This window comes from Anopheles stephensi, chromosome 2 (assembly GCF_013141755.1).
Source record: "Anopheles stephensi strain Indian chromosome 2, UCI_ANSTEP_V1.0, whole genome shotgun sequence".
Classification (NCBI taxonomy): Eukaryota; Metazoa; Arthropoda; class Insecta; order Diptera; family Culicidae; genus Anopheles; species Anopheles stephensi.
In genome coordinates, this window is record NC_050202.1 from 45926197 (window position 1) to 45951593 (window position 25397).

At 46.1% G+C, this 25397-nt stretch overlaps 7 protein-coding genes across 10 annotated transcripts; 5 read left to right on the plus strand and 2 right to left on the minus strand.

The window, feature by feature from the left end:
- Positions 1 to 37: 37 nt before the first annotated feature.
- Positions 38 to 2954, plus strand: LOC118506938 (RNA-binding protein 4.1). Its single transcript, XM_036044756.1, has 5 exons — positions 38 to 266; positions 520 to 941; positions 1035 to 1316; positions 1406 to 1516; positions 1587 to 2954. The coding sequence occupies exons 1-5, from the start codon at positions 258 to 260 to the stop codon at positions 1666 to 1668; spliced, it is 906 nt and encodes a 301-aa protein (XP_035900649.1). The 5' UTR covers positions 38 to 257; the 3' UTR covers positions 1669 to 2954.
- Positions 2955 to 3888: 934 nt separating this feature from the next.
- On the plus strand, positions 3889 to 18632 carry LOC118506905 (esterase B1). Of its 3 annotated transcripts, XM_036044693.1 has the most exons (7): positions 3889 to 4041; positions 4942 to 5195; positions 8839 to 9970; positions 10042 to 10220; positions 10308 to 10591; positions 14208 to 14439; positions 18199 to 18632. In XM_036044693.1, exons 2-6 carry the CDS (start codon positions 5070 to 5072, stop codon positions 14395 to 14397), a joined length of 1911 nt encoding a protein of 636 aa, XP_035900586.1. In that variant the 5' UTR covers positions 3889 to 4041; positions 4942 to 5069; the 3' UTR covers positions 14398 to 14439; positions 18199 to 18632. The 3 variants fall into 3 exon arrangements, with proteins under 3 accessions (XP_035900586.1, XP_035900585.1, XP_035900587.1); XM_036044692.1 differs by lacking the exon at positions 18199 to 18632 and having other exon boundaries at positions 14208 to 14873; XM_036044694.1 differs by lacking the exon at positions 18199 to 18632 and having other exon boundaries at positions 3960 to 4038; positions 4940 to 5195; positions 14208 to 14873.
- On the plus strand, positions 15938 to 17382 carry LOC118506939 (TBC1 domain family member 7-like). The gene is made up of 4 exons (XM_036044757.1): positions 15938 to 16304; positions 16379 to 16563; positions 16635 to 17039; positions 17106 to 17382. Exons 1-4 carry the CDS (start codon positions 16118 to 16120, stop codon positions 17217 to 17219), a joined length of 891 nt encoding a protein of 296 aa, XP_035900650.1. The 5' UTR covers positions 15938 to 16117; the 3' UTR covers positions 17220 to 17382.
- On the minus strand, positions 17216 to 22394 carry LOC118506936 (GDP-fucose transporter 1). Of its 2 annotated transcripts, XM_036044754.1 has the most exons (3): positions 22151 to 22362; positions 21279 to 22070; positions 17216 to 17519 (listed from the first exon to the last, which is right to left on the minus strand). In XM_036044754.1, the coding sequence occupies exons 1-3, from the start codon at positions 22222 to 22224 to the stop codon at positions 17384 to 17386; spliced, it is 1002 nt and encodes a 333-aa protein (XP_035900647.1). In that variant the 5' UTR covers positions 22225 to 22362; the 3' UTR covers positions 17216 to 17383. The 2 variants fall into 2 exon arrangements, with proteins under 2 accessions (XP_035900647.1, XP_035900646.1); XM_036044753.1 differs by lacking the exon at positions 17216 to 17519 and having other exon boundaries at positions 20975 to 22070; positions 22151 to 22394.
- LOC118506940 (TBC1 domain family member 7-like) lies at positions 19694 to 21147 on the plus strand. The gene is made up of 4 exons (XM_036044758.1): positions 19694 to 20063; positions 20138 to 20322; positions 20394 to 20798; positions 20865 to 21147. Exons 1-4 carry the CDS (start codon positions 19877 to 19879, stop codon positions 20976 to 20978), a joined length of 891 nt encoding a protein of 296 aa, XP_035900651.1. The 5' UTR covers positions 19694 to 19876; the 3' UTR covers positions 20979 to 21147.
- Positions 22383 to 24153, plus strand: LOC118506915 (DNA-directed RNA polymerase III subunit RPC3). The gene is made up of 2 exons (XM_036044710.1): positions 22383 to 22674; positions 22747 to 24153. The coding sequence occupies exons 1-2, from the start codon at positions 22528 to 22530 to the stop codon at positions 24118 to 24120; spliced, it is 1521 nt and encodes a 506-aa protein (XP_035900603.1). The 5' UTR covers positions 22383 to 22527; the 3' UTR covers positions 24121 to 24153.
- Positions 24143 to 25192, minus strand: LOC118506947 (60S ribosomal protein L10). The gene is made up of 2 exons (XM_036044765.1): positions 24804 to 25192; positions 24143 to 24557 (listed from the first exon to the last, which is right to left on the minus strand). Exons 1-2 carry the CDS (start codon positions 25130 to 25132, stop codon positions 24227 to 24229), a joined length of 660 nt encoding a protein of 219 aa, XP_035900658.1. The 5' UTR covers positions 25133 to 25192; the 3' UTR covers positions 24143 to 24226.
- Between the last annotated feature and the right edge of the window lie 205 nt (positions 25193 to 25397).

Here is a 25397-nt window from a genome sequence, read left to right on the forward strand (position 1 = left end):
GGCAACCCTGCCGTGTGTCATCCCGGGAGCAGCTGTCATTAGCAAAGCTGTCATTGGCGAGAAAAGTGAAATCTATCCGCACCGCAGACGCCATTTAAACGTTGGCGCAAGCCTGGACAGCGAGAAGACAAAATATTTTTGTTTTTTCCTATCATCCTGGTTCTGTTTGGTTCCACATTTCGTTTTTAGTTTACCATCGTAAGCCTTAGCTTAACACAGTAGCAGTAAGCGATAGCACGCGGCAAAAGACGTATGCGATGATCCCGGTAAGTGTTTTGGTTGCGCTGTGTTTGCGGCTGCTGCTGCTGCCGCTGCTGCGGTGTGGTAGTATCATTTCCGGTGTCCCCCCTTGGTTCCCGGCGAGAAACCCACACACATCCAGCGATGGCTATCCTTCCTTTCCATTCCCTGACTAACATTATGCTCTTTTCGTTCATGTGCAATGTGCCCGGGCACTGCCGGGCCCGTTTTGCCGAATGCGCCACTTGCGGCTATGTTTGTGGTGGGGACGACGCACAGAGAACTAAAGTGTTTGTAGGCAGCTTGCCACCTGCGACGAAGCCGGAGGAAGTACGCCGGTTGTTCGAAAACTATGGCGTGGTGACGGAATGCGACGTAATGAATCGATGCGCGTTCGTGCACATGCAGAATCAAGATATGGCCGAAAGCGCGATCCAGGCGCTGCACAACACCACCTTCAAAGGTGTGACGATCGTGGTCGAACGTGGCCGCGTCCGGGAGCGGCCCCCGGGCGGTGTCGGTGGCGGCGGCATGGATAGTTCGCGGGGCCGCCCCGGCGCCGGTCCGATGCGAGGTACACGCGGCGGAATGCGAAGCCAACCGTACGGTGTTGGCGGTGGTTACGGAGCGGCGCGCGCCCCGGGAGTGTACGGGGCTCGCGCAAACTATGGTACCGGTGGCCGCTACGATGGAGGTTATAGGTAAGTTCGCTGCAGGGATTTGTTTCCTAGCCAGTGCAAGTGAGCGGGAAGTGCTTCAAATTTGTTACCTGTATCTTTTGTTTGTTCCACAAGCTATAGGAATGATGTCGGATACAGTTCCTCCAGTAATGCCTATGGGTACGGGTACAGTAGCAACGGTGGCGGGTACGGTAGCACGCGCCACTCCAGCAGCGAGGATCGCCGCGGCTTCACGTTACCATCCTATCCCTCCGACCCGAGCAGGGGCACGTACGGTAGCAATTATGATGGCTATTCCAGCTACGATGGCTATAGTAGCTACGGTTACGATACCACACAAGCATCCTCCAGCTACCAGCGATGGCCATCTACCGCACCAGCAACAGCAGATAGCTAGTATGTAGTGGATGTTTTCTCTTTCTTCATACCCAGAAATCTTCCCGTACAATCGTTTGCTTTACTTATTTCGTTTATTTATCTATTAGCTCATACGCCGGTGGCTACTCACAAGCATCAGCGGACCCGGCGGCTGTCGGTCAAAGTACAGATTATAGTCAATCTTATCCTTCCATGAGTGGTAGCTCATCTGGATACCGGTGAGTATTGAAAATGTTCCTTCCCCCCAACGCGAACAAATTAACTTATCTTCTCCCGTACTCCTTTCAGTGCGTCAGCAACCGCTTCACCACAGTCCTACCGTAATTCCGTTTCCGGTTACGGGCAACCCACGTCTGGCAGAAGATTCTAATACGGTGCCAACCGATCATGCATGAGAAGGTGTGAGAGACCCCGGGGGTGGCAGCAGTAGCAGTCGTCTATGTTTTACGTGCGGCATTACGTCCCTCAACCTCATGATTCAGCAGCCGCCAGGATCTTTACAAAGAAACGTTTGCAGTAGCGCCGAATATCACTGTTACTGTCAATCATCATCGTCAAAAACAAAACAACAGCACCTCATTACTATCGCTCACGAACCTCCTTTTAACACAAACATACATGTACACACAATGAACAGTTTTCGTAAAAATAGTTGTGTAGTATTTGGCACTATGCCCGAAAATTAGAGTCACTGTCACATTTACACACACACACACACACACACACACACACACACATACAAACAACACATCTTCATTTTGGATGACACGTAAAAAGTCGTAATTTACTTAATATATCCTATCGTGGAACGGCATGAAACAATCAGCCCTTATTAAAGTGAGTTTATGATTTGTTACTTGTAGCTTACATGGTACCGGTTTGTTCTCAATTTTACGTCTCCGTTCTTTCAAAGTTGTAACGTTGCACCTGCGGCGGAACCGTTATTGTACCGGGATTGTACCGATTGCTCCTGTGGGTAGTTAGCCACAAAGGTCTCCTGAGCATTAATTTTTATTTCCTTTGCGCATTTCTTATCACAGTTTTTGTATGAAAGCAGTGGAATGTGGTGTAAAAATGCATAACTCCTCGGGTACACTCCACCCGGGCAGGTAGCGTGCCGGCGGAAAAGGAGAGTAGAAAGACATACAGAGCGAGAGAAAAGGGCGATGACAATGCACGGCGGCTGCGAAGCGTATGGTTTACATTGCACGGCGCGCAGTAGAATAATCATAGACTGGGGGGAAAAGGTCCCGGGACGAATGTTTTGTTAGACATCAAGAAGTAGAGTGAGCATTTTGCGTTTCTTTTTATATCTAATTAATTATTTCACTTGGCCAAGAACGTTCTGGGAAGAAAAAAACAAAACAAAATATTCTTTAGTGTATTTATATCGATATATACATTACAAAACAATTATATTTACGAAATCGATCAGAATGCAGAATGGGACAGTATCCAGCGGGAACACAGCGAAACACCGGAAACACACGTACCCCCCGGCAATGGTGTCGCTCGATCTGTAATATACACATCCTCATTCACAGATCCATACACACACACACATACAGTAAAAACCCACACGTACATCTGCATAACGCGCGTACAGAACTTTTTTTTGATAATAGTGTAATAAAATCGAAAATCAATCAAAATTACTACTTACTGCTAACCCCCGGCAAAGCGCCGCGGCGTGCGTTTTTCGAATGCCTTTAAAATCGTTCCCCTTTAGGCAAACTCTTCTTACAGTGCCAGACGATGACTCGTTTTCCTCCTGTACTTCGAAACGTCCAAAAGGAAGAAACCGGCTTGCCGAACCGACTTTACCTTTTTAAAGGCCACAGGCAATCTACAGTTGAAAGTAGGTGGTAAAGGTGGTCGCGATACGCGAGATAAGTGGGGAATCCAACGACCTAACCTGCAACTGGCTGGATGTCCAGAATTTGGACGGAAATTTAGTTTGATTAAACGAATCGTTCGGTATGTGGGTGAAGAAACGAGGGAGCTTCTTTATTTCGCCACAGAATAAAGTGAATCAGCAGCCTGTTTCTTCCGCACCCAATCCAACGGGGGCTTGTACGGTGGGTGGCCTATTTTGGTGTCCAAATCTAAAACCAGTTCTCCGTCTGAAGCTGGTCAAAATTTTAAGTTAACCGTATCCGATCGACGACATAGACGAATTAAAGCGCACTACTGATGCAAATGCTTCTTCGACACGATTTTAAACAAAACGACGACTTGTTCGGACGTCTTCTGTCCTATTGCCACACGGCCGGCTAGTGTTGGCAGCGATCTTTAAACAACGGTCGGTGGTGGTCGCGATCACCACGAATTGGCCAGCGATCGCCACGATCAATTGCTCAGAGCGATCGGTTCGGCGAGAGCCATCCGCATGACGCCCGATGTTGCTGCACTCCTTTTTCCCGCGGTACCTAACAACACCAGCGCGTGCTGTTCTCGCGTGCCTGCTTGCGTGTGGGTCTCTGCGAGACTGCGCCACCGGCATTATGCAATGCGCCCCGATGAGCGCACGGAATGGGGAAGAGGAAAAAGGTTCGCGTTTGCGCTCGCAATATGAAAACCAGCACGGCGCTTTCGGTTTCAGTCGAGCTCCAGCATCAGCCACGGACGGACACGCGGTCGTAACGAAGCGGTAGTGGTGTTGTGATTTGATACCGAATTTACTGTACTATCTCAGTGTGTGCGTGCGTAACCGATTTGTGATTCCAAAAGAAGAAGAAAAAAGGTTTGTTTGTGCATTGTGCTTTATATTATGTTGCGAGAAGAAACCTTTTAACAGCCAGATTTTCTATCAAGAAGATAGAAGACCGTTGAAACAAGTCATTCGATAACGCTGTTAAAAAGCTCGTACTACGTAGGACTCGATCCAAATTTTGTGGTGACTCCCCCTTTTGGTGTGGCGCATTTTTGGCACACAACTTCACAAAAGCCTCCATTCGCGTTGAGTAACGCGCGAAACATATTGGCTGGACACGCTGGAGAAAGGCGACCAGTAGCGGTTGTGGCGATCAGTTATGGGTTACGGTGAATGCAAACATGCAAACAATAAGTGTTCGTGATGCGTGAAGCAATCGTAAGGATGAGTGGACGGTGCGTGTTAAAGGTGTTTAAGCATAAGATCGATTACGGTAGCCTTTTTGGGTGTTTTGCCAGTTCTAGCCCTGCCTTATCGCCCAAGGATTCAAATGATATCGATTTCGACCGATCCGATCTGCATTAGACAGCGTGCCCAGCCGTGTGATCCGTGTCGGTCGAAAGATGCGTCTCATCGTTCCGTAACATGTGGCTACGAGTGGACAGAAGGAGGTGGAAAAGCGTCTCTAGTTTAAACAACGCGCGTTGAATCTTATCGAAATCGCGGATGCATTTCAGGGTTGTCGGGCCTCTTTCCCCAACAGGCCGCTGTTGGTGTGGGCCACACACACGCGAACGCTGATGCTGTGTGTTGTGCGTTGTGATCGCAATGTGAAGTGTTAGGCGGAGACGCAACACTCGCGTTGTGGCATGGTGGTGAAACCTGACTGACTGACATTGATGCTTTTGTGGACCAATTCCGTGCTGCACCCACAGCCACCTATCTTTACCCAATATCAAAATATGCTCTTGTCTACACTTCCGTTCACAGCCGCTTTGTGCAACCTGTTTCTCGGTCGCCGTGAGACAGCCGTTCGGGACTTCCTTATCGAGGGAAAAGGAAGAAACGGGAGAAGCTCGTCCAGGCGGAGAAGGTCAGCAGGACGTGTTAGACGAACCATGTACGCGTTTCGCGTGCTGATCCTGTCGCTCGTTTCCATCGGTGTACACTCCAGCTATGCCCTGCCACCGTCCACATTCGGTGAAGCCTTGGCCAGCGCTGGCCAATTATCGAACAAATTGAAGGTAAGCTGCCGGGATGGAACAGGAATATCGTACGGAAGGGTAAACGGCGAGTGGGCGTGCTCGAGGTGAAAGGTTCGTCGCTTGCCGACGCGTTGATGTCTTTCGAAGTCGATGTCTTGCGAATGGCTTAAAGCGGCGAAGATCGGAGGACTGTCGGGTGCATGAACGGTGAAACGGCGGTTTCTGTTTTCTAGGTTCTCCGAACAGCTCAGAGTTCAAATATTTTTTTCAAACGTTTGTCTTTTTGAACGTGCCTGAGCTTTCACTTCTGGGGTCGTCAAAATAGGTCACAAACATTTGGGAATGCTTTTGAATTGGTTTTTTGTTGTTGCAAGCCAAATACACGAAAATAGAAAAGGCGGTTCTTAAAGTATGGGTCTTGGATAGCGCTTTACGACAATTAATTTCATTATAATGAGAGGCGGGCCTTTGTCGCTAAGCATAGCGCTTGAAAAGTCGTGAGATAAAATGTGCCCTAGACCGCCATTGTATTGTAAAGGAAATATGAACTATTTAAAGCTGATTTAATCTTTCTGAAAAGTTTACTGAATCAACTGAAGTTAAACCAAAGAAAAAAAATCTAAATTATAAACAAAAAAGATTTTTTTTTGTTATTTAAAATCTCTTTATCTCTGAACTCTAATTTAAATTTTCCTATAATTTTTACGGTAATTTTGGTTATCTTCTTCAATTGTCATTAAAAGTCACGCACTCGTTGTGTTGTGTAACGCATTGGCGGAGGGAGTGATTCAAATTATCAAACCGTCAATCGTCTGTCATGCAAATGCACATTTTCAACGGCAAACTGCAATTAAAATGTGTCGCGCCATGATCGAAGACTATTGTTTAAGATTGTTGGATTAAAGCTGCTATCCACCTCCACAATCGGCTAATAGCGATGGAGAACAAAGCACAAAGCACAAAAACAAAAGTCACCAGTGAAGGTGCGAAGGCTTTCACCGGACGGCCCCCAGCCCATGTCGCGTTAGATGTCAGTTTAAGGCCTTTTTTTAACGTGCTTTAGGATGCTGAAAGCTCTCGGACCAATTAGCAGTAGGGCGGTAAATGGTGGGAAAGATTGGACAGTCACATTCCTTGCGCCGAGCATGGGTTGTTTGAAATGTGGCATATCAATCGACGCTCTATGAGTAGCTTATGTTCGTGGCCTTGTCGCGTAGGGCTTCTAATTAATCTTCACCTGTGCTTAAGATGCGTCCTTGTCCTTAAGCGTTACTAAAATAACTTTAATCTTGCACCACACTGTTCATTTGAAGTGATGGTTGGCATAGAATGGTGTTTTTTAGGTTAACTTGTTTTCTTCCCCCATTGTCCCATCCTCTGTACTGCAGTGACGGCATTAATCTATCAGTGTACACATGGAACATGGAACGCGCATTAGCGGCGATCGCTCCAGCGCCCATTCCTTGGGAAGTGAAGCAAAAACAGCCGAAGAGAAAGGAAAGAGGAAGGCACCGTAACCAACCCACCCCGGTGCTAGATAATGTATGTGTGAGCATTAAAAATTGACACACAAAACGGCAAACGAAAATGACACTCGTAGCGCACCGAGCGTGACTCGTGACCTCACGTCAAGTACCGGCCAATTCATCTCCACCGCGACTCTATGCCACGGATGCGGAAAGAAAAGAAGGTCTTGGCCTCCGGGCATAACTGGATAGGAGTAATGCAATGCATGATCGAAAGCAATAGTGAAATTGTGCCTACCATGCTCACCAAACTAGAGGGAGAGAGAGAGAGAGAAATAATTGTAGTAAGAAACCCACGGCAAGTGACCTTCGTCCAATGGCAAGGTTGCGACCGTTTAAGACCTTTGGTGTGTGGTAAGACGGGGGGCGAGGCTCCGTGCGCTTTGACTGTTAATTAATGCTTGGCCAGTCAACTGCCGCGAAACGACAGGTGCATCCAGTACCGCTCCACCGAAGGCTTTACGGCATTACGCTACGATGCACCCGAGCGAGGGAGATTAACACGATTCGAAGAGTGAGCGAAATTGTGTGATGGTTTGATTCTCTAGCTAGCGGGAGTGCTTAAAGCAGAAATAGAACCTTGAGAGGTATTGGATGACTTGCCTAGGCGGTGTAGTTTGCTTTCGACGTTCTTTTTTTCACCTATGGGTCATTACTTCTAACAGCCATAACCTATGTGAACTAGAGGATCGTTAGAGTGATCGATTGAAGATGTCTTGCTTGATCGTGACAGCTGGCATTGGATCAAACCAAGCATCATTTAAATTACTCCTGCAATCTTTATTTAGACTTCTATTGTAAAGGCTTAAACATCAGGCTTCAAGACATAGATCGAAAAACTAACATTAGTGGACAGCAAAGGAGAAGGAAGGAATTTTGAATTATGGGTAACTGGATTGAGATTGACTCAATCATACGACTTTGTACCGCGGTTCCCAGTATTAACCTCTTACGCTCGTTGTTCCACGCGGTCGAGAACCTATACAGTATGAGGAGGGAGTCTAGGCACATTAGTTTTCGGATAATATAAGCTCGGTGATGATGAGCGGCAGCTTGGGGCAAGTAAGAATTTTCCTAAATCAAAAGACCGCTTATGTTGAGTTCTAGTGCAACTACTGATGAATTGTCGGCTTGCCGGCCCTCATATATGATACAGTAATTTCCTTAATTCACTTTCTTGCTTCAGAACCTAACGGCACTTGCAAAACTTATTATGTCAGCTACGCAGAACTTTAGCGATCTTTTCTTAACCACGAGGCGATGTTATGTTATGGAAACATGCCAACCGCTTACTGTTGATATTGCCTAGCGTTGATTTACGTTTGCGCGGCCTCTGTAACCGTCACTTGCTGGCCGTTTTAGATCCTACGTTTGGCAGAGCGTCCAATAGAGCAGGCATTAACTAGGAAATATATTTCAATTTAAGAACCAAGTCCAACTAGAAGACGATATACTTCTTCTTCCTTGGCACTACAACCTCGAGAGGTATCGGCCTGCCATTTCTGGCTTTCTGTGACTTGATTTAAACTCGTATAGCAAAGAAGTCAGCCCTGCGTACGGGGGGGAGGCGGTCTGGATGGGAATTAAACCCTGGTCCTGCCGTGTGAAGACCGGCGCCAATGTCGCCTCAGCCACCGGACCACCCCAACAAAGACGAGATAATGGAGAACCAAATGCACGTAGATCAACGACTAAAGTGAAATGTCTTTGAATGCTTTCGATTGCAGTGAAACCCTCGATATCAGACGGATACCAACAGTTTTGGGTCCGTAGACATATTGCGTCTCGAAATCACCAGTTTGGGTTCAATTCAAGATTTCAACAACACGTTCTTTGAAGACCAATTTGTCATCGAGTACGATCCAAATAGATGTAAGTTGACGAACAGAATAACGAAAAGCAATATTGGCATATGATTTAAACATTGTACCTTTTAAGTTGTATGAATCACCATTTTGGATTGCACTTTGAAATCAGACAGTATTAGCAGACACAATTTGGGCTGATGCGCTTTGATTAAGACATTACGTCCGGGAATAAGCAAATCGACCATAACGCTGTTTCGCGAGTAATTTAAAAATAGTTGCAATTTGCCATAAATTGCCCAATTTCTCCCAAGAACGTCTAACCACTTTCTAACGACCTTCGATGCGCAGGAAACGGCAGCATGGAAAACGTTCACCGGCATTGCACGTGACTCCGACTCGATCAACTCCCTCGTTCGGATCATACCGCGAACGACGATGGGCTTCGTGCGAGATGTGGTGAGTTCGTTCAAGCGCGAGTCCCGTGCCATCATCCTCACGCGGAACGGCGCCCTGGAGGGACGGCTGCAGCAGGTGAAGGGTGGCGGTTCCGGTTCGTTCTATGCATTCAAAGGCATCCGGTACGGGCAGCCCCCGGTTGGTGAGCTACGGTTCCGGGCCCCACTGCCCGAGGAACCGTGGAAAGGTGTGCGCAGTGCAACGCGCGAAGGTTCCGTCTGTCCGCATCGCAACATGATTCTGGACAACTTCAAGGGTAACGAGGACTGTTTGTTTCTGAACGTGTACTCACCGGAGCTGCCCGTTGGCGAGGACAATCCGCTGCTGCCGGTTATGGTGTGGATCCATGGCGGAGCTTTCTCGTTCGGTTCCGGTAATGCGTTTCTGTACGGTCCGGACTATCTTGTGCCGAACGGTGTTGTGCTGGTGACGTTCAACTATCGGCTCGGTCCGCTCGGATTTCTGAGCGTTGGTCGGGATGCACCGGGCAATGCTGGCATCAAGGATCAGGTGTTGGCGCTACGCTGGGTACAGGAAAACATTGCCGCATTCGGGGGTAATCCGGAGGATGTGACCATCTTCGGACAATCGGCCGGATCCGTTTCGGTACAGCTGCTCACACTGTCCCCACTGTCCAAGGGCCTGTTCCACAAAGCAATTGCCCAGAGCGGTTCAGTGCTTAACCCGTGGGCGATCGCCCGTAACACCAAAGATCGTGCCTTTAAGCTCGCCCACATGTTGGGCATTCGGACGAACGATACCGGCGAGCTGCTGGACGCGCTGCGTCGTACGAGCCCTCAGAAGATAGTGGACGCAGCCCTCAAAACGCTTACCGCAGAAGATGTGCGTAAAAGCATCGGACTACCGTTTGTGCCTTCGCTAGAAGATTGGACCGGTGAGGATGCGTCGAACGAGGAACCACTTATCGCCGAGGAACCGTTGGAATTGCTGAAGAGTGGCCGGTACCACCATGTGCCGGTGATTGTCGGCTTCAACTCACACGAAGCGATGCTGTTTATGCGACGTAAGCTACCACGCCCTCTTTCAGGATGTGCTTGTCCTACCGTTGCTAACCTGTTTCTCTTCGCAATGCAGGATTACGCAAGGATCCAAACTTGCTGCAAACGATCGACGGAGACTTTGAGCGGTTGATACCGCTAAACCTGAAGGTGAATCGGGAGTCGGACGAGGGCAGACAGTTTGCGGCCCGAATGAAACGATTCTACATGGGCGATAAACACGTCTCGAACGAAACCATTCAGGAGATGATGAACGTAAGTGTCTGCAGGCCATTCGGTGGCAGCTCTGATCACATTTGCAAAGCCTTTTGTCTCACTTAATGCGCGGTCTCCGGTTCACAGCTCATGTCGGATGTAATGTTCCTGCACGGCATCTCCGACTACGCCCGATTGCACGCGTCCCACAACGGGCTCAACTCGACCTGGGTCTATCGGTTCGCGTACGACGGTGCGCTCGGGATCTACAAGCGGATACTGGGCATTGACTGGCCCGGTGCATGCCATGGCGACGAGCTGGGATATCTGTTCCACTTTGGCGTGCTAAACCTGCGGCTAGACAACACCTCGCCCGAGCTGCAAGTGATGCACAAGATGACCCGCATGTGGACCAACTTTGCCAAGTACGGGTAAGTACAGTGGTGGGGCAAAGCCATTTCGACTGACGGTTGTCGCAAACCGTGGGACACATCGCGATTTCGTAGCAGTTCATCTCTTATCGGCGCATGTGAAAGGAAGCTTTCGACAAAAAACGTCTGCCAACGTGTGCGCACCGTGGCGATCTTTCGCAGTCGTGTATCGTGTTTGGTGTGGCTAAACTGCTTTTATTGCAGTGGGGTAAAACGGTGTGGTCGCTGGAACTTGATTATGCAACCTTTTGACGGCGTTTTTTTTTTGTTTTTTGGGGTTTCCTGTGAGAAGACACCTCTTGCGATGGGTTTCCACCGTTAGTGAACCGTTAGGACACCGTGCCGCATACTAATGAACGGCACACAGCTCGGCTGAGATCATTTGTATCATGGTGGCTGGACCAACAGCACACATTGTGGAAGCAGGGTCAAGGTTGTAAGTCTGCAGACTTGAACAAAACGTCACAGAAAAACAAAACGCTCTTTTCTGCTCAAGGTTGTTGAAGCTCCCACGTCGGCGAGTTTGTTGATAAGCTGATGTGCAATAATCTTTTATTACCAAGTTTAGCGTGCGTATAAAAAACTAAACAGAAACGTATCAATTTGCAACATTTCCGATGGCAGATTTTGATCGCTTGTGACTTTTAAAATTAAATTAGCTTTTTTTTGGCTTTTCCACGCTTAATGCAATAAATCGCTAACGATATGCGAATGGTGCATGTGGTAGGGGAGAAGGCCTGCGCACGTTGTCAAAGGTTTAATGAACCGTAGGCTCAGGCAACCTCAATCGTTGACCCTCTTTTGTCCCTATTATTTTCTGCTCTCCGATGGAGTACTACCCTTGTTTAATGCTCGTAAAGTTGTACAGACCCTTTCGCGTAATCAAGCCCTTTTTATTCCTCCTTTCCTATCCTTTCCCCCTGCCCTCTACCGCTACCGCTACAGTTCGGCGGTGACCTCATTTTGGGAACTGCCGAAAACTTAACTGACACATGCACACGCTGACGGTGAACCATTCCGGTGCGTCTCCATTCCCACGATTACACCTTCCAGTGCAACACCATCTTTTGCCGCTTTTTGCTCAATCTCAGGCCTATGCAGCAACACCTGCAACATCTGCAAAGGGAAGGTGACGATGTCCACATTTTTGAACAATTTATACCAAATGTTTTAATTTTTGCTTGAAAACGGCGCATCGATTATTGTGGAGTGGATGAGGGTTTTTTTTAGTTCCACATTACACTTACTGCATATATTTACTGCATTGCGACAGAAGCATTCAAAAATGATAACGTAAGCTTTTCGGTGGGCTTCCTTGGAAACATTAAGCACATTCCCTTTTCTTTGGAGCTCTTGCATAATGTTTTAAATTATTTATTGTGTTTTGTCTTTGCCTGCGTGTAAAAATAATGTTTTACCGTGTTATCTATAAGGCTTGGTGCAAATGATGGACGGTCCTCACATAATACCTGGTACTTATTTTAAAAAAATATACCAACTTTAATAGTAATACAAACAAAATTACAACAGATAATTTAATCTTCGGCTCTTCGGCAGCTGAGACCTTAGCTATAGCCATTGGTGGATTAAGTTCCGCGGATGCCCTGAGCAATGTGAATGTTGGAAGCTTCTAACACGTCAAATCTGTTGACTGGACCAGAATCAGAGGCCAAGCGGCTGGATGGATTAGCCAGGATAATCCATCAACTCCATCAAAATAGATGTTCTGACCCGTAGTTGACCAAAAACTCTTGCCTCAACATTAGTTATATTTGAAGTCAAACATTGCTCTTACTTTACGATAGATCATACTGGACATCACACCGGTCTTCCACTCCCAAATTTGTACTGAACGAATAGAGCAACTGTTCCCAATTTCCCATATACGCATATGTAATCAGAAGCACATCTGTCCCAAATCACTCACCAAGGAACTGAACAAAAAATCTCTTCTCATCATTTTGTTGTTGTTGCTTACGTTACTCATAAGCCAATCTTTGCTTTTACAAATTCCACTCCACGTGGCAAACCTCTCGGTACCAGCGCTAATCATTAAGTACGGCAAGCTGTGCAACCTCCTTACCGGCTTGGGCACGCGATCGATACAAGCGAAACACCATTCCGAAGGCTTGACACAGGGAGTTTAGCGCTTTCCATTACACACGTGCCGCGCCGTTTGCTAGTTTGCTTCTGCCAACCGAAGATAATGAAAACACCGATCGCCGTGTTAAAGGTGCGTGTGCGCAAAGAAGTTATGCAAAAAAGCGAAAACAATAACCATGAGAGGCAAACACATGGTTGGTGCCTTCTTGGTGTGGTTGTTAAAGATAACCACCATACCTCCTACCACCGATGGACGTGGCGAGTTGTTTTTGGGCGAGCCTTTGCTCCAAAAAAAAGGGACAATTGGGAGGGAAATACTCCCGTGCGATGCTAGTGTCAAACCTGAGCGTTCCCCTATTGCCTGTGGTGTTTGGTTTTGTTTCGCATTTCCTTATGTAACCGCATTTACAATCACACCATCAGATCGGCTGTGGTTCGCGAAAAATACCCGTTGGCCACGGGTGGAAAAACTCGATTCACTCGTACGTCGTACGAACCGGCTTTCCTTCGCCGTTTTGCGGCACAACAGTCGCCCTCGAACCTATGCCACCTATGGGCCTTACAAAAGACCTTGCCTGAGTGCTGCGCGATACTACCTAACAGGGCTACTACATCCATCCATCGGCAGAGCTGACCGCTTTTTTAGATTTTTTTTTGGAAGCGATCCGAAGACATTCATGATGATTAAGTTCCGAAAGGTGGCTCTCCCTTTCTGCACCTCATCAGTCCGGAGCTAGCTGACCCTTCCGGCTCTGGTGGTGGCGGTGGTCTTGAACTGCACAGTTGCGCCTGTAGCAAAAGTTTTCAACTCTGCAGCAATCACTTAAACGCTACCACATTTCGGAGGGCGTTATTTCTACACCACACCCCGGTACGGTGAGAAATTTGCACATCGCGCACTGCACTTTGCACGTGCTGTACAGAGCTCTAAGCATTGTTTGCGGTAGAAAGTTTAGCATGGGCGACTAAAGCAATCCCCGCGTATAGAGCAATGCCGGCTAATTTACTCTACTCGCCTGGTAGCTAATAATGTCAAAAAGTTAGCTGAAGCAATGAGCAACACAAAATCAATCAGCCACTAGGGACCACGGTAGCTAGTAGAAGCACAAACGAAAAAGATGACCGCTGTGTCCATACGGGGAGCAGTAGTGCGAGATCGCCGGTCGATGGCACGCCAAATGGTCCAAAACCGCCGGGCTAGGCTAGGCTTCCCCAACAAGGGCTTGATTGATGGCCGTTACGAATCAACAGGTGTCCATTAGATGGCACATAAGGTGGTTGGATGATTTGCTAGCTTTAATTAGGAAGGCGTGCCCATTTCTGTGTTTTGCCGTTTGCAACGATGTGAAGATTTATTAATGACGGTCGGTGCTGCTTACAGCGAATGGGGCGTCCGAGAACACATTGTAGCGGGTGGCCGCCACCCGACATTGTTAAGAAAACTAATTAAACTTTAACGTCTTTTTTTCTTGTTGTCACAAACCTTCTTTGCTTCTTACCACAATAATTTCAGCAATCCCACACCGTTCGGAGAAGATGAACTGCTGCTCAGCATCAGCTGGCCGTCGGTAATACCGAAAACGATGACCGAACTACCGTACCTGGACATTACCGGTGCGCTCGAGACCCGGTCAAATCCCGAAGCTGAGCGGTTACAGTTCTGGGACGAAGCCTTCACCAAGTACAATGGCAATTTGTTGTAATACAACGAAATAGTACAACAGGACGGAGTTTGCGATGGGTTGGTGCTCCGTCTCCCAACAGCCAAAAACTGCTTTTGGAGCCGGTTTAGCTTTAGTAAATGTTGTAAGCCATAGAGCAGAATTGTGTTGGTAGTAGGATTGTTTTATTCCTAACTGAAGAAGGGACAACTAGAAGATATACGAAAGGTCTTGTATGCAGAATGACGCAGTCACGCACACACACACGCACTGTGGGTTTTATTTAGTACATTTTCTAACGATTTTGAACGATTAGATTAGGAATTGTTGATGCTATTTGCTTTTACCGTGTTGTTGGATGTAGTAGATGTTTTTTTTTTGTTTTCCTCCCCACTAGGAAGTAAGTAAGGTAGCGTAGGTATACAAAATAGATCAATTTTGGACCAATCTTTATCTGAGGACTGAAAGTTAAAATGAATGACTTTATCAACAAATAAACTAGTACGAAAATTCGAAAATGCCTTTGTTACTTTAGTGCATAAGTTGTTCGACGATATCCAGTTACTTTATCCTCTTCTTTTGTTCTACGGTCTACAGGTCTTGGCCTTCTGTTTATAGCTTTTTGACAGGATTATACCCATATCTGAATGGAAAATTCAGGCAGAGCTCGGTAGATAGCTCCTGCCATCCGCGACTCAGAATAGGAAATTTTTGGATCAGCATCTATAAGTCAATCCAGATCCTGGCATATGCAGATGACATCTTTGCATTGAGGCTCTTCTTTTTTTTTTCAGATACTTACTAAAAGATCGAGCAAAAGATCTTATGATACTTCCAAGGGTTTTGGCTGTCAACCAGTTATACTAATACTACACTTCTCCACTCAAAATAATGAAGCAGAGACTGTATAATATTAAAAATAATAATATATTCGGTTCAAAACTGATAAAGTTCTTTTAAAATCTTTCGCGATCGAATGCTCGGAAAGATGTTTGATCTCAATATGATGAAGGTCCATATGGAACCCATAATGGTTGGGTGGTCCTGTCCTGAAAATGACACCGGACAACCCAACTGTTTGATCTCAAACGTGAGGAAGGGTGGTCCATGTGAAACCCATAATGGTTGGCTGGTCATGTCCTAAAAATGACACCGGACTACCCAACCCATAAAATTTACATGAAAAGAGGAGTGTGGTAGACACGAATTAGATGTATAGAGTGATGGTATTGATGCAACAGCCAGAATGAGAAGCAATTTAAATGGGTGGGACTAGAGCGTAAGCGGTGTTAAGGACTTCTGTAAGCAAGTAAACTCTATCATTTTTATAATGACCTACGATGTTTCATGTGGTGCTCACACAAATGAAAAAAAGTAAAATGCTTGAACGATCCAATTTAGAGGACATGCAAAAGTGGTAAAGCCTATAACAATATGATAAAGTCATTACATCTGTAAGTTCAAATAACGACAGTAAGTGCAGCTTTTGAATATTTGTTGTTATATGATTATCGGAGTATTTTCACTGGGACGCAAAAGCCGAAGGGCGAGCAAACTTTCCGAAGTTTGACAATCAGGTGATACGGTGCGGAACTGTCAATAACAGCACGTCGGTGTGTTGGTGCGAACTTTGTTTTCATAAACATTTCGCTGCAACAAAAGAAGCTAAATTACACAAAGTTTCCCCGATCTCTTGAACCTAATGTGATCAGGTACTTTTGTTGCAATCTGCTTGTTACAAATCGTAATCGCGATAGTAAAAATGGCAGATGAACGTAATTTTCGTTCAACCTACTACGAGAAGGTTGGCTGCCGTGGGGTAGAAGAACGGAAATCTTTGGAAATCCTTCTGAAGGAGAAACCGCTCAATCTGACCAAGTTGACACAGTTCTGCATTCGGTTCACCGTTCCCAAAATACATCGAACTGTTCTGTGGAATTCGCTGCTCGGTAAGTATTGCCACAAGGATAGGCGCCTAAAGGATTATTTGTGCTACCTTTGCTAACCTTCGTCTGGCCCTCAGGCGTCACACCGGTATATGATAAATCCCGGGAATACGTCATGGAGCAACGGGTAGCTGTGTATAACGATTTGCTAAAAGCGTTGAAAACGATGCGAATAGTAGATGAGAATACACCAACCTCTCGGGTGCTGTATGCAATGTGGCTGTTGGAGAAAAAACAGTTGTACCTCGGTCGAGACATTACCGTAAGTGTGAACAAATGGGTGCATAATGTATCGATCGATAAACGTCCTTATCGCACATGTTCTGTCCACAGCAAGAAAGCCATTTCTGTAACATTACAAAAGTGTTGTTGGAAATTTTCGATAACGACATCGAAACGTACTGGATGGCAAAAAGTTTGTACGACTACTCCGAAGAGGTGTCCTTGGAAATGGGCAAGCTTTCCGATCTAACGTATACCATACTGGAAAAGGAAGATAATGGATTGTACATCCATTTAAAGTCCTGTGATATGTTAACCGCACTGCCACTGTCCGATTGGTACCGATCATTCTTTGCCGGTGTGCTGTCGGAACCGGCATTGATTCGCATCTGGGATAAGATATGTGGAGGAGCAATCAAAATTGTGGTTTTCGTAATGATCGAAATATTGCGCATGCTGCGACGGCGGGTCCTCCGTTGTGTGGATCAAAAGAGTCTCTTCGAATGCATCGATAGTGTAAGTAACAGTGGCGCGATCGAAGCAAAGCCAGAATGAATAGATTTTTTTCTTTTTTCTCACCAGATAAAAAACGAACAGGAAACGGCTGATATGATCGTAAACGGGGCGATCGAGCTGTGGCAGCAGAACAAGGGCCACGAATATATCCCGCAGTCAAAGGTTAAAACACTCAGTTAGTCAGTGCAGCAGCACACAAGCGCGAACACTCTGTGAGAGCTACGGTTCGCTTGAAAGTGCACTATATGTTAATTGTTTTATTTTTAAGATACCTTTGTTCAAAAAGTTCAATACCTGTGTACTTTTGTTTAAGGAGATAAGACATACAACTAAAACACTGTTACTCACACCTTCTGACTATTCATTTGTTCGCGATGCGTCTGGTCCATTTCAACCTGTTTGACGCGTGTGTAGAAAGCCGAACCAAGCAGGACGACTACGTTCGACGTCCACCAGAGGAATGATTTGGTTTCCTGGTACCAGGACGTGGCTATGGCTATGGCGTGGAGGGCGTTATTTCTACACCACACCCCGGTACGGTGAGAAATTTGCACATCGCGCACTGCACTTTGCACGTGCTGTACAGAGCTCTAAGCATTGTTTGCGGTAGAAAGTTTAGCATGGGCGACTAAAGCAATCCCCGCGTATAGAGCAATGCCGGCTAATTTACTCTACTCGCCTGGTAGCTAATAATGTCAAAAAGTTAGCTGAAGCAATGAGCAACACAAAATCAATCAGCCACTAGGGACCACGGTAGCTAGTAGAAGCACAAACGAAAAAGATGACCGCTGTGTCCATACGGGGAGCAGTAGTGCGAGATCGCCGGTCGATGGCACGCCAAATGGTCCAAAACCGCCGGGCTAGGCTAGGCTTCCCCAACAAGGGCTTGATTGATGGCCGTTACGAATCAACAGGTGTCCATTAGATGGCACATAAGGTGGTTGGATGATTTGCTAGCTTTAATTAGGAAGGCGTGCCCATTTCTGTGTTTTGCCGTTTGCAACGATGTGAAGATTTATTAATGACGGTCGGTGCTGCTTACAGCGAATGGGGCGTCCGAGAACACATTGTAGCGGGTGGCCGCCACCCGACATTGTTAAGAAAACTAATAATACAACAGGACGTAATAGTACAACAGGACGGAGTTTGCGATGGGTTGGTGCTCCGTCTCCCAACAGCCAAAAACTGCTTTTGGAGCCGGTTTAGCTTTAGTAAATGTTGTAAGCCATAGAGCAGAATTGTGTTGGTAGTAGGATTGTTTTATTCCTAACTGAAGAAGGGACAACTAGAAGATATACGAAAGGTCTTGTATGCAGAATGACGCAGTCACGCACACACACACGCACTGTGGGTTTTATTTAGTACATTTTCTAACGATTTTGAACGATTAGATTAGGAATTGTTGATGCTATTTGCTTTTACCGTGTTGTTGGATGTAGTAGATGTTTTTTTTTTGTTTTCCTCCCCACTAGGAAGTAAGTAAGGTAGCGTAGGTATACAAAATAGATCAATTTTGGACCAATCTTTATCTGAGGACTGAAAGTTAAAATGAATGACTTTATCAACAAATAAACTAGTACGAAAATTCGAAAATGCCTTTGTTACTTTAGTGCATAAGTTGTTCGACGATATCCAGTTACTTTATCCTCTTCTTTTGTTCTACGGTCTACAGGTCTTGGCCTTCTGTTTATAGCTTTTTGACAGGATTATACCCATATCTGAATGGAAAATTCAGGCAGAGCTCGGTAGATAGCTCCTGCCATCCGCGACTCAGAATAGGAAATTTTTGGATCAGCATCTATAAGTCAATCCAGATCCTGGCATATGCAGATGACATCTTTGCATTGAGGCTCTTCTTTTTTTTTTCAGATACTTACTAAAAGATCGAGCAAAAGATCTTATGATACTTCCAAGGGTTTTGGCTGTCAACCAGTTATACTAATACTACACTTCTCCACTCAAAATAATGAAGCAGAGACTGTATAATATTAAAAATAATAATATATTCGGTTCAAAACTGATAAAGTTCTTTTAAAATCTTTCGCGATCGAATGCTCGGAAAGATGTTTGATCTCAATATGATGAAGGTCCATATGGAACCCATAATGGTTGGGTGGTCCTGTCCTGAAAATGACACCGGACAACCCAACTGTTTGATCTCAAACGTGAGGAAGGGTGGTCCATGTGAAACCCATAATGGTTGGCTGGTCATGTCCTAAAAATGACACCGGACTACCCAACCCATAAAATTTACATGAAAAGAGGAGTGTGGTGGACACGAATTAGATGTATAGAGTGATGGTATTGATGCAACAGCCAGAATGAGAAGCAATTTAAATGGGTGGGACTAGAGCGTAAGCGGTGTTAAGGACTTCTGTAAGCAAGTAAACTCTATCATTTTTATAATGACCTACGATGTTTCATGTGGTGCTCACACAAATGAAAAAAAGTAAAATGCTTGAACGATCCAATTTAGAGGACATGCAAAAGTGGTAAAGCCTATAACAATATGATAAAGTCATTACATCTGTAAGTTCAAATAACGACAGTAAGTGCAGCTTTTGAATATTTGTTGTTATATGATTATCGGAGTATTTTCACTGGGACGCAAAAGCCGAAGGGCGAGCAAACTTTCCGAAGTTTGACAATCAGGTGATACGGTGCGGAACTGTCAATAACAGCACGTCGGTGTGTTGGTGCGAACTTTGTTTTCATAAACATTTCGCTGCAACAAAAGAAGCTAAATTACACAAAGTTTCCCCGATCTCTTGAACCTAATGTGATCAGGTACTTTTGTTGCAATCTGCTTGTTACAAATCGTAATCGCGATAGTAAAAATGGCAGATGAACGTAATTTTCGTTCAACCTACTACGAGAAGGTTGGCTGCCGTGGGGTAGAAGAACGGAAATCTTTGGAAATCCTTCTGAAGGAGAAACCGCTCAATCTGACCAAGTTGACACAGTTCTGCATTCGGTTCACCGTTCCCAAAATACATGGAACTGTTCTGTGGAATTCTCTGCTCGGTAAGTATTGCCACAAGGATAGGCGCCTAAAGGATTATTTGTGCTACCTTTGCTAACCTTCGTCTGGCCCTCAGGCGTCACACCGGTATATGATAAATCCCGGGAATACGTCATGGAGCAACGGGTAGCTGTGTATAACGATTTGCTAAAAGCGTTGAAAACGATGCGAATAGTAGATGAGAATACACCAACCTCTCGGGTGCTGTATGCAATGTGGCTGTTGGAGAAAAAACAGTTGTACCTCGGTCGAGACATTACCGTAAGTGTGAACAAATGGGTGCATAATGTATCGATCGATAAACGTCCTTATCGCACATGTTCTGTCCACAGCAAGAAAGCCATTTCTGTAACATTACAAAAGTGTTGTTGGAAATTTTCGATAACGACATCGAAACGTACTGGATGGCAAAAAGTTTGTACGACTACTCCGAAGAGGTGTCCTTGGAAATGGGCAAGCTTTCCGATCTAACGTATACCATACTGGAAAAGGAAGATAATGGATTGTACATCCATTTAAAGTCCTGTGATATGTTAACCGCACTGCCACTGTCCGATTGGTACCGATCATTCTTTGCCGGTGTGCTGTCGGAACCGGCATTGATTCGCATCTGGGATAAGATATGTGGAGGAGCAATCAAAATTGTGGTTTTCGTAATGATCGAAATATTGCGCATGCTGCGACGGCGGGTCCTCCGTTGTGTGGATCAAAAGAGTCTCTTCGAATGCATCGATAGTGTAAGTAACAGTGGCGCGATCGAAGCAAAGCCAGAATGAATAGATTTTTTTCTTTTTTCTCACCAGATAAAAAACGAACAGGAAACGGCTGATATGATCGTAAACGGGGCGATCGAGCTGTGGCAGCAGAACAAGGGCCACGAATATATCCCGCAGTCAAAGGTTAAAACACTCAGTTAGTCAGTGCAGCAGCACACAAGCGCGAACACTCTGTGAGAGCTACGGTTCGCTTGAAAGTGCACTATATGTTAATTGTTTTATTTTTAAGATACCTTTGTTCAAAAAGTTCAATACCTGTGTACTTTTGTTTAAGGAGATAAGACATACAACTAAAACACTGTTACTCACACCTTCTGACTATTCATTTGTTCGCGATGCGTCTGGTCCATTTCAACCTGTTTGACGCGTGTGTAGAAAGCCGAACCAAGCAGGACGACTACGTTCGACGTCCACCAGAGGAATGATTTGGTTTCCTGGTACCAGGACGTGGCTATGATTGTCTGGGCGCACGCTTTAGCCGTACCGGAAATGTTATGTGTGAGCGGCGAGGTTACCTTAATCTGTAGCGTTGTGACAAACCCGATGGCGAACCCGCATACGCCTCCAATCGTCATCACACCCCAAAACCATGGTTCAGCCAAGTGTTCGTAGTTTAACACGTGCTGCACCTCCCCGTTGATGATCATTAGTGGAATGAAAAGTACCGCCGAGTATACGTTGTTGTAGTAGCTTAGCAACCACACTTCCTGGTTGACGTGCTGCAGCGTACGTTTAGTGTAGATCGAGTACAGCGAAAGGCTCAACGATCCGAGCACTCCGAATATCGTACCGATCAGCGAAAATGACTCGGTCAAACTTTCCTGATCGACTCCGATCCAAAATCCGGCCACAATTAACACACAGCACAGACATGCTTTGGTGCTCGTTTTCTGTCCCAGCAAGCCGTACGTCAGCAGCACGTTGAAAACGGTCGTCAAAGAACGACCGACGTAGTAGAATGCAACACCGACGTACTTGAGGCACAGATTGTTCGTTGCTATCATGGCCGTGAACAGGATAGATAGAGGGATCACTTTGCGGAATGTATCCCGATCGAAAGGATTGCCGTTGGGAAAGGTGACGGTGCGTGGATACCGTTTGCTTAGCATGCTCATTGTGAAACATATTGACGAGGAAGTGAGCACTTGAAACCACGTCACGAAAAGCGGCGCATCGAGTTTCAATCCGCTCAACAGTGCTTTGTTCACAAACACCGTCAGAATAGAAATAACCCTACAACAAAACGAACACAAAATTGCATTAGTTCCGTAATAAATAAGAATGCTTTTTCTCCAGGCCTTGTGTTGACTCACCAATAGGCCGCTACCACAACTCCTATCCGGATGTATTTGGTGAATAAATTTTCCTTTTCCAATGGTTGATACATGATTATGTCTGCTGTTTTGCAACTACTTGAAGGTAACTATCATCGTTTTACGAAACTATCTCATTAGCTCTTATCGATACAACGGCAGTATCTAGCTTTATTGGTTTACTTTTTCCGATGCGGTTCCCGGTTGCGCGCGTGTGTGTGTTTCAGCTCGGTTTGTTTACAAATGCGTTACCGCTGACAGCTGTCAAAACGCACCTCTGTCCTGCTAAAACTTGTAAACAACAGCCAGCAAAGCCCGGCGAAACGTGTTAGCATAATTGCAACGTGCAGCAGCAACTTGCAAATGCAAAGTGGAAAATGTCCATCCAGCAGGGAAAGTTATGCTCGCGCATCATCGAACAACATTTCGGGGAAGTAGTGCGGACGGTGGTGGACGATCTGTTTGCGTCGATCGCAAAGCCATTGTCGCAAATTATCCGCTCCACGGGATTAACCAAATCAGAGGTACTTTGGAACCGAGCCCGACTATTGCATTGATTTTTAGTTCACAAAACATTTACGCTTATCTTGTTTTAGGTGTGCAAATCGTTGGCCATATTGATCAAATTCAACCTGGCAGGATTTGAGCTGAATAAAACTCGCCGGATTTACGAATATCGTCTTCACCATGATCACGTAGTAATGATACTACGGTACCCTCGCTACGTGCACCTGATACAGACCAAATTCGGGCACGAATCGGCCGTGTTGATGGAGGAACTGCTTCGATCCGGTACCCAGACGGCATCGTACATTATCGTCAAATCGATGTCGAACATGGACGGCAAGGATAACAATACGCTCGCGTTGCTAAGAGACAAATTCGTTGACTTAGCCAACGAACACTACATAATCCGCGCGCCGGAACCGTACCCGAACGATGGTAACGCGGAATTAATGGAACTGTGTCACGACATTCCTAACCCGTTCGTGATGCCGGAACTAGACTTGCGAAACTTGAAGGATCTACACGACGGGAAAGCGCTCAAAGCACCGGACGAAAATGTGCACTGGCTTGTGAATGTGGAACAGTTTCACATTGACTTTCGCAACACGATCATGGTCACTGCGATCGAACGACTCATCGATAGCAACGCGGGCGAGTGCATGAAGTACTTGCTTCAGCTGATGCGGGAACGAACCAACCCTTGGGAGGCAGTTTCAAACCCGATCGCACTGGTTGACCTCAGGCAGCGCTGCGAGCGTAAGTCTCAGAATGTGGAAATGCTACGATACCTCGATCAATACATCTCCGTGATGGAATCGAACGAATACCTGTCCAAGTTTGACACCAAGGGCGGTGGCCAGTTCACGGTGAACGTGAAGAAAATCTTCGAACAGTTAACGTGGGCCTGCATTGAGAATATTATCGTTGAAAAGTATGGTTCCAAAGCGGCCCGCATATTCCGCGTGATTCGGATGAAAAAATATGTCGAGCAGGAAGACATCCAAAAGGAAGCCATGGTTCCGGCGAAGGAAGCGAAGCAGCTGACTTACAAACTACTGGAGGAGAACTTTCTGCAGATTCAAACGTTTCGCAAACCGGGCGGCGGAAATGCGGGTGCACCGAAATCTTTCTTTCTGTTCTACGTAAACCAGTCCCAGATCGTATCGATGCTGTTGGAGTTGAGCTACAAGGCGCTGTATAATTCAATCACTCGGCTGACGCACGATAAGACCGTCAACAAGCGGTTGATTGAGAAGAGCCAGCGGCTGGAGAGCATCGTCGAGACGATGAAGGAGCGCGGCGAATCGGATGCGTACATTAACGAAATCCTAGAAACACTCACACCACCGGAACAGGAAATATTGGCCAAGGTAAAGCTGCGCGTCAAGAGTCTCTACAGCGCGGAGATTGGGATCGATGAAACCATTTTTATGCTGAAGTTGTATCAGCAATATCAGAAATAAAACCGTTAAACTGCAAACCGAATCATTCTTCTACTGATGAATGGGGGTTTACTTTATTTCAAGTAAAAGAAATTGATAAGCTGCTGCAAACGCACGCTGGATGTCTTTAAGCGGCCAGCCGATTACGTTCGTGCTGCTCCCATTTAGCCAGAGGCCCGTGATCGTTGCGGAACTGGACACCACATCCGTCCTGTACCAGACGCCCTTCTTCGTTGTGCTTCTGGTAGACATCGCGGTCGTACTTGGTGAAGCCCCACTTCTTCGAAACGAAGATCTTCTGACGTCCCGGGAACTTGAACTTCGCACGACGCAGCGCCTCGATGACCTGCGCCTTGTAACGGTCGCTCGAGCGCACCGACATGATCGGCTGTCCAATGTGGACACGGGCTACCGTACCCTGCGGCTTACCGAAAGCACCACGCATTCCCGTTTGGAGCCTGTAGCGAAAAGAAGAAAAAGAAAACGAGGACACAAGCGGATTAGAATTGGTCAAAAACGAATCTCACACATGCCGGGAACTAAAATATTGGAAACCAAAATCAGATAATTGTCAACGTGTTTCAAGAGTAATCATGCGAGATTCATAACCCAATGCTCTGAAAATGGCAATATCATCATAGAGAGAACGAATGTGGCAATTTGTCAATGACATTTGGTGCACAATCTAGATACACGAGACTTACCGATCAGCTCCGGCACAGGACAACATCTTGTTGATGCGAATAACGTGGAACGGGTGCAGCCGCATACGGATGTGGAACTGGTCCTTGCCGCAGTACTTTACCAGATACTTATTGCAGCAGATACGGCCCGCTTCCAGCGCTTCCGAGCTGAGCTGTTCGTACTCATCGGAGACGAGATGCACGCAGAGTGGGAAATCTTCCACCGATGCCTTCTTGCGACCCAGGTCGAAGATACGGATTTTGGGGTCCGGGACACCACGGCAGAACCGCGACTTCGGGTAGGGTTTGTTTTTACAGTAACGATAACATCTTGCCGGTCGGCGACCCATTTTGTACGAAACACACACGTGTGAATCGTCCGACGATCGAAGAAAAAGAGGAATGGATGTCAAACAATTTGCAGCGCGTTCATTTGATGACAGCCAACGGGTCGGTTCGGTGTGCGTGCTTGAGTTGCGAAATGTTGACACTTATGCTCACCACACTAGCGGGGATTGCAGAATAAAATGTATGTTTTATTTTAATATACTAGTCACTTCGTTGAGTGAAAAGTAATTGCAAATAGTTTGTTGTCAATAATTGTTTGAAAGTGCA

Excerpts from the sequence above, each read along its gene's own strand:
- LOC118506939 (XM_036044757.1), top strand. The coding sequence starts at position 16,118 with ATGGCAGATGAACGTAATTTTCGTTCAACCTACTACGAGAAGGTTGGC. Across the intron at positions 16,305-16,378 it reads TCTGTGGAATTCGCTGCTCG|GCGTCACACCGGTATATGAT; the intron begins GTAAGTATTGCC and ends TCTGGCCCTCAG. Across the intron at positions 17,040-17,105 it reads TCTTCGAATGCATCGATAGT|ATAAAAAACGAACAGGAAAC; the intron begins GTAAGTAACAGT and ends TTTTCTCACCAG.
- LOC118506940 (XM_036044758.1), top strand. The coding sequence starts at position 19,877 with ATGGCAGATGAACGTAATTTTCGTTCAACCTACTACGAGAAGGTTGGC. Across the intron at positions 20,064-20,137 it reads TCTGTGGAATTCTCTGCTCG|GCGTCACACCGGTATATGAT; the intron begins GTAAGTATTGCC and ends TCTGGCCCTCAG. Across the intron at positions 20,799-20,864 it reads TCTTCGAATGCATCGATAGT|ATAAAAAACGAACAGGAAAC; the intron begins GTAAGTAACAGT and ends TTTTCTCACCAG.
- LOC118506947 (XM_036044765.1), bottom strand. The coding sequence starts at position 25,132 with ATGGGTCGCCGACCGGCAAGATGTTATCGTTACTGTAAAAACAAACCC. Across the intron at positions 24,558-24,803 it reads TCCTGTGCCGGAGCTGATCG|GCTCCAAACGGGAATGCGTG; the intron begins GTAAGTCTCGTG and ends TTTTCGCTACAG.
- LOC118506905 (XM_036044693.1), top strand. The coding sequence starts at position 5,070 with ATGTACGCGTTTCGCGTGCTGATCCTGTCGCTCGTTTCCATCGGTGTA. Across the intron at positions 5,196-8,838 it reads AATTATCGAACAAATTGAAG|GAAACGGCAGCATGGAAAAC; the intron begins GTAAGCTGCCGG and ends TTCGATGCGCAG. Across the intron at positions 10,221-10,307 it reads CCATTCAGGAGATGATGAAC|CTCATGTCGGATGTAATGTT; the intron begins GTAAGTGTCTGC and ends TCCGGTTCACAG.
- LOC118506938 (XM_036044756.1), top strand. Across the intron at positions 942-1,034 it reads CGCTACGATGGAGGTTATAG|CTATAGGAATGATGTCGGAT; the intron begins GTAAGTTCGCTG and ends TTGTTCCACAAG. Across the intron at positions 1,517-1,586 it reads GGTAGCTCATCTGGATACCG|TGCGTCAGCAACCGCTTCAC; the intron begins GTGAGTATTGAA and ends TACTCCTTTCAG.
- LOC118506915 (XM_036044710.1), top strand. The coding sequence starts at position 22,528 with ATGTCCATCCAGCAGGGAAAGTTATGCTCGCGCATCATCGAACAACAT. Across the intron at positions 22,675-22,746 it reads CGGGATTAACCAAATCAGAG|GTGTGCAAATCGTTGGCCAT; the intron begins GTACTTTGGAAC and ends ATCTTGTTTTAG.
- LOC118506936 (XM_036044754.1), bottom strand. The coding sequence starts at position 22,224 with ATGTATCAACCATTGGAAAAGGAAAATTTATTCACCAAATACATCCGG. Across the intron at positions 22,071-22,150 it reads GTTGTGGTAGCGGCCTATTG|GGTTATTTCTATTCTGACGG; the intron begins GTGAGTCAACAC and ends GTTTTGTTGTAG. Across the intron at positions 17,520-21,278 it reads ACAATCATAGCCACGTCCTG|GTACCAGGAAACCAAATCAT; the intron begins GTACCAGGAAAC and ends AGCCACGTCCTG.